Source organism: Danio aesculapii, chromosome 2 (assembly GCF_903798145.1).
Source record: "Danio aesculapii chromosome 2, fDanAes4.1, whole genome shotgun sequence".
In the NCBI taxonomy this organism is placed as follows: domain Eukaryota; kingdom Metazoa; phylum Chordata; class Actinopteri; order Cypriniformes; family Danionidae; genus Danio; species Danio aesculapii.
In genome coordinates this window covers 5,720,085-5,732,584 of record NC_079436.1, presented here as the reverse complement: position 1 = coordinate 5,732,584, position 12,500 = coordinate 5,720,085, and the positions used below count along the sequence as shown (strand labels likewise).

At 38.6% G+C, this 12,500-nt stretch overlaps 2 protein-coding genes across 3 annotated transcripts in view; both read left to right on the top strand.

Moving 5' to 3' along the window:
• Nucleotides 1-1,258, top strand: part of ahsg2 (alpha-2-HS-glycoprotein 2) — a 7,209-nt gene extending 5,951 nt beyond the window's left edge. The window contains 1 exon segment of the mRNA XM_056471506.1: nt 709-1,258. Within this exon segment, the coding sequence (XP_056327481.1) occupies nt 709-1,041 (333 nt within the window). The 3' untranslated portion in view covers nt 1,042-1,258.
• A 9,025-nt stretch (nt 1,259-10,283) lies between these two features.
• pfn2a (profilin 2a) overlaps nt 10,284-12,500 on the top strand; it is a 4,692-nt gene continuing 2,475 nt past the window's right edge. Inside the window, exons 1-2 of one of the 2 annotated variants that reach the window (XM_056471496.1) lie at nt 10,284-10,625; nt 11,626-11,818. In XM_056471496.1, the coding sequence (XP_056327471.1) occupies nt 10,497-10,625; nt 11,626-11,818 (322 nt within the window). In that variant the 5' untranslated portion in view covers nt 10,284-10,496. The remainder of the gene's footprint in view (nt 10,626-11,625; nt 11,819-12,500) is intronic. The other variant, XM_056471490.1, reaches the window with a different exon arrangement.

Here is a 12,500-nt window from a genome sequence, read left to right as displayed (position 1 = left end):
TATTTACAAAAATTTAATCAACTATTAGCCGCATTTCCACTATCGGGCCAGTGCGAGCCAGGGCTTTAATCGGGCCAAAAAACTCAAACTATAACCACAAACACAACCTGGCATCACTACGAGAGCTGGAAGATGGAGAACACCGAAGCGATTGCTTTTTTACTGTTTGTGGTCTGTTGGTGTAAGGCCAGACAGCTATTTGCCTCTGAACATTTTCCTCTGCCCAAATGTTCAGAAGAGCCCTGGTGTCCTCAACTGACCAGTACTGTCTGCTATCCATTTTTTCTTCTTCTTAGTGAGTTGATCAAGCGCGATAGCAAAACAAATGTAAGGGAAGAAAGCATCTTGTCTCCTCTTTACCTGACAGGAAAACTCCGCCTTTGTACGTAACCCCGCCCCGAAGCCCCAGTTGGCCCTCCTTGGCCCAAGGTATTCGGCGGGCCGAAAAAGGCCGGACACTGGCCCCAAGGAAGCCCCGCTTTGGCCCGATTACGCCCCGGAAGTGATAGTGGAAACGCGACTGGCCTTGGCTCGCCCTGGCTCGCTCACTTTAGGCGCGATAGTGGAAACGCGGCTATTGAGTTTCTGAGACTTTGAAGTTTCTGACTTTTGACTTTCAGTTTCTGTTTCATTGTTGAAGTTATTGTTGTGTAAATGTATGCTTAATGACACAATTTATTTTTATGTTTTTATTTTTATTTATGACAGACCCAAACTGTGTACACAGAAAGCCACAATGCCACAATGCGAGTCCAGCAACTACTGCACGCCCACACTTTTGGACCTCAGCACAACCCCACAGTTCATGGCCTCAGACATCACAAGCCGACAGCACTCCATGACCCTGCAGAAAGTGGTTTGCTCTCTGCAGAATCCACTGAATCAGCAGAGGTAGTAACGGTGCTACCAAAGGAAGCCCATGTTGTGAAGCGTGAGGTCGCTGCCCCAGAAAAGCCGGCTCTAGATGCAATAGTAGAAAAAACACCCATTCTTGTAGAACCGATAGCTCTCAGCTGTCCAGGAAAAAAGAAACATTTCTGATTTGGTCTAATATCATGAAACTACAAATATAGATGTATAGGCCTCAATATAGTTGTCTGATGAGTTACGAGACTCATAACCATAGTTAGTAAGCAGTAAGTGTTTTATGACAAAGTAGCTACATGTATAAACAAAACTGGCCTGCCATATTTAGGAAGCAGTTATGGCTTTGCCTATTATATTCCATGGTGCTGTAATAAAATGCTTACCTTGATAATGTTGTTTATTTGTGCATTTATATTTAGCACTTAGTATTGTTTCACATAATTTCACACAATGATGTTTCAGAAAGTCTTGAAGTCAGTCTTTCCAACTGAGATCACTTAAAATCAGGGCTGTTTGATTCCAAATGCTTTCAGATTCCTACTTCTGGAATTAATGGACTTGATCCTGAGTATTGGTTTCTCACAGTTTTACAATCCTATGGTACAATTAGTGTGGCTGCACTAACATCTAACACGACTGTCAAGCAGAAACCGCTACAGCAGGGAAAATAAGTATTGAACACATCATCATTTATCTCATAAAGTGAGGTTTCATAAACTAATTTCGAGAGGAGCACGTGATATGATTAAGCACGTCTGGCCACTCATCTGTAATCAGTAATAATCCAATCAGAGTGATCCTAGTTTACTATAAATGGATCATTTTTTCCCTACTGTTTCTATCTTCGTTTGGACGAATCCCCCCTTCCACCCCATCTCCTCCTTTTCCTCCCTTTTCTAAAGGGGGAGCTCTCGAGACTCAATGCAAATTAAATGTGCATTTTAGTTGAATGGTGTGTCAAAATAGCACAGTCAGGTACAATAAGTTAATCTTAAGTTTACTTTAAACAGTACTAAATATTAACTATTAGTATATTAAGTACAACATTAATGACCAAAAATACAGCTCTTTAAGTACACTTTAATAGTGCACTATGTGGACTTAAAAATGTATTTTAGGGTTCTTCTTTTTTTAATCGGCAAATGTATTATTGTTATATTTTAAATAATTTATAAATGTGTTTCATTTGTGCAGATTGTATATTTAAAAGTGCAATAAAAGATGGTTAGTATTGTATTAAAAGTAGCAGGGTCAAGTACACTTAGTTAATTTTAAGTTTACTTTAAAGGGCACCTATGGTAAAAAATCTACTTTTCAAGCTGTTTGGACAGACATATGTGCATGTATGGTGTATAGACCGTCATATTGGGGTGATATAAGCACACCCAGTGCTTTTTTTTTTCAATTTAACAACATAAAAAACGGTGGACCAATTGGAGCGGTTTTCAAACCGACCGCTACTTGACGTAGGAGAGCGGTCCCCCCGCCCACCAATATTGATTGACAGGCGCGTCATCATATCCTCAGTTTGTTGATTCACGTCCGCCAATTTCAGCGTGAGTTGAAGCGATATCACTAAAGGAACACCCTAGCTCTATTTTTAGATGCAAGGCTCATTGGGCTCAACACAAGATCAATATTCTCCACATTATCGCTCTAATCGGAATTATTGGTTGTATCTTTAGGTAGGTTTGCAAACATGTGTACTTCTCATTGAGTCTACCTTATACTTCAGCCGTTTGCATTTCTCGCGATCCCAGAAGCTCCCTGTGATCTTAACTAGCATGCGTTTTAGAATTCTAAACATAGGTTTCTATCAGGGTACACTCAAGTCGACGGCTGGGCGCCGCGGACCGCTGCAGAAACCTATGTTTAGAATTCAAAAATGCGTGGCGCGACGATTCGGGACACTTCATGTTTCTGCCGTGCCACAGAGAGTGTCTGGTGTGCCGTGTCGCGGCTTCGAGCGGCGCATCCGGTGCCTCAGTCAAAGTTAATTCAGTGTGTGTGGTTATTAGTTTCTGTGTACAAGCTCAGCACTTGAAACTAGCACACAGTTGGCTGTAAAATTGTACAAAGACACAAATGATTTTGTACTCTCTGCTTGGTCTGTTTCAGAGTCGTACATGTACGACTGAATGCGGATCCTCTCTCCTTCTCCGTCTGCCTGTCATACTCCGTTGCAAACGCAGAGCGGGTGAGCTCATGGCCCCGCCCCCTTGTTACATTGGCGGGAAGCCGAAACTAATTTACATGTGAAGCAACACACCCATAAATCAGCGAGCTGTGGACACGCCCCCAACATGACACTTTTTAACACATTATAATAAAAAAATCTGAATTGTGTTTTAAACTGAACCTAAACTGGCACACTCAGAAGAACCATAATATTAATATTAAATCATAAAAAAGAGGTAAACTATGTTCCCTTTAAATAGTACTAAATATTAACTATTAGTACATTAAGTACAACAATAGTCACCAAAAATAGAGCACTTTAAGTACATTGTGTAAGTGCATTAAGTGCACTTAAATAAAACATTTTAGTGCAGTTTTTGTTCACCTGGGTTAAAACATTAATAAACTCTAATTCCTTTGTTTTCTTTCAGCCTATAGTCTCTATTTCAGAGGTCCCATCAATCGAATGAATTGCCAGAGATTTCTTAAGTGATCTTAGCATATCACTCCAATTGCATTTAAATATTTAAGCACCATGGTAGAGTTTGATTAATGGCTCGAATTCCTTTGCCAACCCCTCACTCTGTTCCCAAGACTTTTCTGTCTGTAACCTCTACTGTCCTTTCCAATGAAAGGTGAAAACCCCCTAAAAATATATATTTTTAATATATATATATATATATATATATATATATATATATATATATATATATATATATATATATATATATATATATATATATATAAAATAAATTGAGGGCCGTGCCACAGTAGAGCTTTATGTCTAGCAACGCTCCCGATAACAGTGTTTATACACTGTCAAGATGTGATTCAGAATGATCTTAACCACAATTTCAGTGACTCTGTATACCCACAATATGTGGTCTTGTGCTGTCATCTAGTGGCTAAAATTAGTAATGCATTTTAAAACCCTATGTAAATGCATACAGACACTGTGTGCATAAATGCTCTCATCTGCATTCATCTAAAGAGGAAAGTTCAGCACTGATTTTGTAGAGATTGAACAAAAACAAAACAAAAAAATAACGGTGAACGTTTAGTAAATGATATGAGTGACAGCAGTGGGTTGTGTGCCAAAGCGTTCAGAATGAGCAGTCCTATCATACACAGGTAGCTTAGGATTCTGGCCCAAATTTGGCATGAGGCTGGCAAAGCAGCAGGCATTCATGTGGCACTGGTATACAATATGTGGGCCAATCATGGCCTGGGTTTGACAGAGGTGGCAGACAAGACATGGGCCAGATGTCAGATGTAGTATTTGACCCAGATGTTCAAAATGGATCTGTGGACCACGTAAGTGTGACCTATCTTGACCCACATTTAAAATATTTCAAAGAAATATTTAAATACACAGTCATTTCCATCTTGCTGTATGCATCTTTTAATGCCTTCATTTTAATCCAGGAAACAATCAAGATTTAATTGATTTAAAGATAATCTTTCCTGTGTGTTGCATCTAAATTTAACCTATATATATATATATATATATATATATATATATATATATATATATATATATATATATATATATATATATATATATATATATATATATATATATATATATATATATATATATATATTTATTTATCACCAAATTATTGTTTTACAAATTATATTATTATTAACTGGTGATGCAGTAGATAGTGTGAGTGAGTGTGTATGGATGTTTCCCAGAGATGGGTTGCGGATAGACATCCTGCCTGGGCATCCGCTGCATAAAACATGTGCTGGATAAGTTGGTGGTTCATTCCGCTGTGGCGACCCCGGATTACTAAAGGGACTAAGCCGAAAAGAAAATGAATTAATGAATTATTATTAACCAAATACTATATAGAGACTATGCTATATATAGGAGTGTTTTAAATGTGAAAGTCAATTGCTTTTATTCTGATTGTCCCATTTCATGCACAAGCACACCTTCAAGTGTTCTGCTTTGAAGTGAAAATAAATAAATAAATCACCAATCAGGTTGCTTCAAGAAAAAGCATGCCCATAGGGTGCCTAAAGCACAATGCTTCATGGGTTTACTGACTACATCTATATAGACATCGGTAATTGAATTATTTGCCTTAATCTAAATAAGACAACAATTTATTTAAGGTGTTTACATAAGCTGCTTTTTGGTCCGTGTATCATCTGTTTATTAAATTATTGCATTTATTATTTAAACAAAACATCAGAAAAACAGTCTATATATATATATATATATATATATATATATATATATATATATATATATATATATATATATATATATATATATATATATATATATATATATAGTTTATTCTGTTTTGTCATCCAAACTTAAAATGGAGAATTAATACAAACACAAAACAAAAACGAAATAATGAGTCAAAAAACGTAGGCGCTGTGTAGGATTTAAATCAAACTTTGCTTATCAACACATACATAAACACGTACATGGGTAATTCTTACACTATAGGCACTCTTTTTTTTTGTCAAACTAACCTACTATTCTATCATATATGTTTTTCATATTATTCAACCTCCTTTTAGGTGTCAAAATCTGTTTTCGCCTTGTCGCACACCCAGAATTTTAAACTTCAACAATAAAAAAATTACATTTTAAAATACTATTTATCTGGTAACTATTGTATGTTATTTAAACACTAGTGAATTAATTTAAACATTATTAATGTGAGACTATTATCAATATTAATTTTTATACAAAAAATATCTGTCACACAGTATCAGTGTCATTTCCACCACAACACTGGAATGACTCTATAAAACGTTTGTCTGAAAGATGGTTTAGGTCAGGGCTATTCAATTGGCGGCCCAGAAACAACCTCCTAGTGGCCCAGCCCGTGGTTCCACCCATATATAATAAATTAATATATATTATTCATAAATTTTTATGTAACATAATATATATATATATTTATATATTTATATATATATATATATATATATATATATATATATATATATATATATATATATATATATATATATATATATATATATATTTATTTATTTATTTATTTATTTATTTATTTATTCCTATGTAAATTACGTAGCCTGCAACACGCAAACAATGCAGAGCGTGCCGGTAGTAGCTTAGGTTACTATCAATGTCTTTCTCAACACTGAAACGTAAAATTGGCAATGAAAACCGTAAGTTTAACCCTGGCTGGACTGACAAATACTTTATTTTACCGCCACATCCAAACGCCAAACTGATGTGTTTAATTTGTAATGAGTGCGTTGGAGTACTTAAAGATTACAATGTGCGGAGGCATCATGTTGAGAAACACCACACTCCACACTCAAGAGAGCGCTGCAAAAGTGCAGAGTTTGATTGCATCTTACAACCGGAGCAGTACTACCATGGTACGGTCATTCACACCCCAAGAAATAGATACTGCAGCAACTATAGTTACACAACTATAAGAGCAGCAGTGAACAAGTGCTATAGACAAGTTTCAGGTGTGTAAAGTCTAAGAAGCAAAGCATTAGAATTTTTTTTTTTCTGAGAGAGAGAGTACAGTTAGTGGTATAGCCAGAGAGGCGGTTACAGATTAGGAAGGAAAGTGGAGACTAAACAGTTGAGTTTTTAGTCGTTTCTTGAAGACAGCAAGTGACTCTGCTGTTCTGATGTAGTTAGGGAGTTCATTCCACCAACTGGGCAGATTGAATGTGAGAGTTCGGGAAAGTGATTTCTTCCCTCTTAGGGATGGAACTACGAGGCGACGTTCATTCACAGAATGCAAGTTTCTGGAGGGCACATAAATCTGCAGAAGTGAGAGCAGATACGAAGGAGCAAAGCCAGAGGTCGCTTTGTAAGCAAACATCAGAGCTTTGAATTTGATGCGAGCAGCAACTGGCAGCCAGTGCTAACGGGTGAGTAGCGGAGTGACATGTGCTCTTTTGGGTTCATCAAAGACCACTCGTGCCGCTGCATTCTGAAGCAGCTGAAGAGGTTTGATAGAGTTAGCTTGAAGCCCGGCTAGTAGAGAGTTGCAATAATCCAGTTTGGAGAGAACAAGAGCTTGAACAATGAGTTGAGCTGTATGTTCAGATAGGAAGGGTCGGACCTTTCTGATGTTATAGAGTGCGAATCTGCAAGATCGAGCAGTTCTAGAAATGTGGTCAAAGAAGTTTAGTTGGTCATCAATCGTTACTCCAAGGCTTTTTGCCATTTTGGATGCAGTAATGGTTGCCCCATCCATCTGGATTGAATAGTTATGGTGTAGAGTCGAGTTGGCAGAAACTTCAAGCATTTCCGTTTTCGCGAGGTTAAGCTGGAGATGATGATCTTTCATCCAGTGTGAAATATCTGACAGGCAGGCTGAGATGCGAGCTGGAACCGAGGGATCATCAGGGTGAAAAGAGAGGTATAGCTGGGTATCATCAGCAAAGCAGTGGTAGGAAAATCCATGTTTCTGGATGACTGTTCCTAAAGATGCCGTGTAGATAGAGAAGAGAAGTGGCCCAAGAACAGAGCCCTGAGGTACCCCAGTGTTTAGATGCTGTAGGTTGGACACCTCTCCCCTCCAAGACACCCTGAATGACCTGTCAGAGAGGTAGGAACTGAACCATTGAATAACAGTGCCTGCAACGCCCAGTGACTCAAGCGTAGATAGCAGGATCTGGTGGTTTACAGTGTCAAAAGCAGCTGATAAATCCAGCAAGATGAGGACAGATGATTTAGAGTCTGCTTTAGCCAGTCTGAGATCCTCCACGACCGAGAGCAGGGCAGTCTCAGTTGAGTGGCCTTTCTTAAAGCCAGATTGCTTGTTGTCCATGAGGTTGTTTTGAGTAAGAAAGTCCAGGACTTGATTGAACACTACTTTCTCCAGAATCTTGGCCAGTGAAACTATCTTTAATTTTTTTTACAATTTCTTCACTGTCCCCTGCATGTGACAGCAAGTGGTGCAAATGACATTTATAGCTACAAAACACAATTGATATAGATTGCGAATGAAACTGAAACACTGGTCAATTTAGTGTTGGAGGTTTAATGTCTAAATTTGAGCTGCTGGTGGCCAATCTTCATTGATCTTCATTCCACCTGTGAGAGCAGAGTGTGGTTTAATCAGTGGAGTAATAACACAGTTCTTCTTCAATTATTGCAATGCAAACAACATGTCATATGGTGACATATGGAGTTCAAAAGAGGACATACAGTCGCTAGCGCATCTGTGACCAAGACAGCAAGTATTTGTAAAGTGTCAAGAGCCACGGTCTCCAGAGTAATGTAGCGAATTAGTTTAAAGGGGACTTCAAAAGAATCGACTCTTCAAACCCAAACAAACGAATCATCCAGTGATCGTTTGGACAGACAGTTGACTATAACTACAGCTTTTGTTATCCAAAATAAAAACCCATTTATGTTTAAGCAGGTAACAAGATCGGGGCATTAGCTTCATAAATATGCACAGGCACCTTTTTATGCAAAATGAAACTTTATTGACTAATCAAACACCCCCACACTCTCCTCATAACTTATACTCCCCATAATCACTGCACTATTTAACATTTGAACATATAAACATTGCACATATTCACCTTAACTCTCCTGTTTCCACCAAAACTGTTGGTCTGGAGCTCTACAGGGTCAATATACATGGGAAATTTTGGGCTGTGGACAATGTGAAACATATAGTTTGTTGATGAGTCCACCTTCACTGTCTTTTCCACATTTGGGAGAGTTACGATGTGGAGATGCCCCAAAGAACCGTACAACCCAGACTGTTGATATCCAGAATGAAGCATGGGGTGGATCAGTGATGGTTTAGGCTGCAATATCATGCCATTCCCTAGGCCCAACATTCTACTACCAAACCATTCTGGAGGACCATGTGGACCAGATCTAAATATTATTGAGCATTTTGGGGTATTATTGTAGGAATGAGTCAGGAAATGTTTTCCTCCACCAGCATCACCATACTGACCTAAACATTATTCTGCAAGAAGAACGTCTCAAAACTCCAGAGATGAACTGATGCTGTTTTGGCCCTACACCATACTAATTAATTATTGTGCTCTAAAACCAGGCCTGTAGATGTGTAATACTTTTTAGCCTTGGCCTTTAGCCTATAGCCTTTAGCCTTTAGGTGAACTGAATAAGCTAAATTGGCTGTAGTGTATGCGTGTGAATGAGTGTATATGGATGTATTGCAGTGATGGGTTGCAGCTGGAAGGGCATCCGCTGCGTAAAACATATGCTGGATAAGTTGGCGGTTCATTCCGCTGTGGCGAACCACAGATTAATAAAGGGACTAAGCCGAAAATGAATGAATAAATTAGCCTACTGTCATTCATTAGGCAAACAGCAAACTGGCCAGCTCATTCAACTTTCCTCAGTCAGAATTTGGGCACCGAATTTGGCACTTCAGAACGGGAAGTCACACCAAAGCATCAGCCAACACAGGATTCAGTTTGGTCTTAGAGTGTATATATATAACAATTTATGATAGCATAGGAGTCAAAATAGGACAAACGTGCTCATGGGACAAATTCTGCACCTTTGTCGGTGAGGGGTGGGTCTTTCGAATCTTCCGAATCCCCTCTGGCTAAGGGCAATACACTCAATGGAGCTAGTGACGTCACTATGAGGGGTAGGGTTAGGTAAACGCATTAAAATCATTGGATGCACCTCCGATTGCACTGAACTAGGTCTGCATCCCTCATGTACGCTCACATGTTGAAATCTTGTTTATTTTTGGTGTTCGTTTTTTGATCAAACGAATAAATGCAGTTTTTTTTAATCATTCGATTTTGTTTTGTGTTTATTTTAATTCTCAGTTTTGAGTAAAAATTAAAAACTGTCCTGCTTTTTTTTTTTTGTAAAATGAAATATAAACTGTTTTTGTGGTGTTTCGTTTTTCAGAATAAATTATATTCTATATTATATTATATAAAATAATCGAATGAACGGAAGATGCAGACCATGACTGGAAACTACGTGGAAATATGACTGATGGCAGAACTTTTATTTTGGGGTGAATTAAGACATTTCACTTGAATTAAGTTTTTTCCCAAAACATCAGAACTAAACAAATATACACAAAAAAGGGTAATAGTTCAGTCATTTAGGATTAAAGCAGAAACAACTGTCCATATTTTCTGTTAAAACATAAATATTTTAAAAGTAGTCGCATCCTGAGAGTGAAATCGCGCTGATGATATCATAGAGGATGGCTATGCGTACAGCGCCGCAGTGGTGGTGGTAAGTCTGTCTGTGCGGAGGGATATAGCACGGGACTACACCCAGGCGCTGTCTCTCAGTTCGTCGGCTTTCTTTCCTGCCCGAGCTGAGATTTCATACAAGCCAACGAGCCGGACACCGGAGGAGACGCCAAAAAGCCTTCGTCCACACGACCTTTGCTAGACCTTTAGCACTTGTAGCGCTGAATCTACTCCAGTCGGTGTAATACGTCCTATTATTTCAAATAAAAATGTCTTGGCAAAGCTACGTGGATAACCTGATGGCTGATGGCAGCTGCCAGGATGCCGCCATTGTTGGATACACTGACGCCAAATATGTCTGGGCATCGTCAGAGGGTGGTACGTTTAGCGGTATAACGGTAAGATGTTATTAGATTGATAGTCACTGCACCATTGACATTTGTCTTTTATTTAATTCGGGGTGCAATTTGCGTGATAAGGTGAGAGGATTGCTAGCAAGCTAGTCAGCTTTAGCACGCGTGCACGGGGAGCCGGTCTCGTGTCCAGTGCGAGCTAGCCATTTTAGCTCTATATCACAATAAAATAAGGTTTGTTTGGCAGCTTTTTGTTGGCGAAAATGCAAAGGTGAAATCCAATCTTGTTTTTCTTCCTCGTTAAAGTATAAGATTTCAGGTAAGTGAAGTGTTTCTGCTGAATGGATTAAGGCCCAGATGGAAAGCACAGGGCTGTGGCCACGGCCTCTAGAATTAATTTCCCATGTCACAATGAAGCGCATTAAGCATATCTAAAGAACGTAGGCAAAGTACGACCGTCGCACAGCCGAACGCATCCAGCAAGTTACCTTTTACATTATGAAATACAGCGGCTTGATTAAACCTTCCATTTCATTTAACATTATTCAGCAATATTCAATTGTTCAGTGGCTCAGTTTGTACATTGTATTTTATTATCAAGTGCATGACAATGTTGTTAGCAGTCCAGGCTTTCAGAGATAGCACGTTGTCCGATCATTGAGATAAGCTGCAGTCTTAGGCCATGAAAGGAGCAAGTTTAGACAGTAGCGCCTGTACTTGGAAGTTTTTTTTTTCCTAGAGGAACACAAAGATGGCGCCCTGTTGCCTATGAATACTCGCATGTCATGTCGAGCTTTTCCCATATAATTATTATCATGGTTTTATAAAAGTGGTTCGACCTAAATAAAACATTTATTTAGGGATGTTCATAAGACTGGGTAAGATTAGCATCACCCATGCCATGCTGCAGTTCAAATAATGCAGTTAGCTATTCTCTGAGGATGGTCTGTATTTTATTTACAGCGTAATATGTTGTACAGTATCAACCTGCTTGATGATTAATCTTGCAAGAAATGTAAAGACTTTTTTTTCCCCCTCTTCCCAGCCTGATGAAATTGATGTCATTGTTGGTAAAGACAGAGAGGGCTTCTTCACCAGTGGACTGACTCTAGGCAAGAAGAAGTGCTCTGTGATCAGAGACAGCCTTCAGGTGGAGGGAGACTGGACAATGGACATCAGGACAAAGAGCCATAATGGAGAGCCGACATACAATGTTTCCATAGGCAGAGCTGGCAAAGGTAAACTTTGCATGTAAAATGTTTAATTGGCTCATAAAAATGTTAGAATCACCCCCTAAAAGCAATTTTGCTATTGGGAACCCAGGGCAAAGATGCTTTATCTAGTATTTTTAATTGTTAAATATCCCATATAGAGTTTATAAAGATTTGCCAGCTCATACAGTCTGCCTTTGTGGTCCCCAAGTTTTAGTTTTAAGCTATGTAGTAGAATCCTCTGCCCCCTCTTTAAAAACACATAGCCGAATCTCACTGTTGTGCATGTTCAAACTTTTCTTGATCTAACAGATTTCTTAAACACTGTGGGTGAATTTTCCTATTTAACCCCATTTATTCACTGTTTAATAAGATCGATTCTGGGCTATCAGTCATTTGGTTATGTGGTAAACGGCCCACCACACCCTATTATGTCAGGGTTGCAAGCTGAATCAAATATTAGAGACAGAATATTTGCATAAACATAACTGCAATAAGTTTTAATAATTAATTACCAAAATAGGATTTCTAGTTTTATGCCCTCTGAAATATATTTACTAATAAGAATTCCTATAAAGTCCGAAATAGATATACTGGCAATGTACCTCAGTTTCAAATGGATTTCGGGTATGGGGAAATTAGAGGATTGAAGGTTTTTTCGGGAATGTGGCAGCATTGAATTCCCCTTCCTATTTTCCCTCTTCCTGTA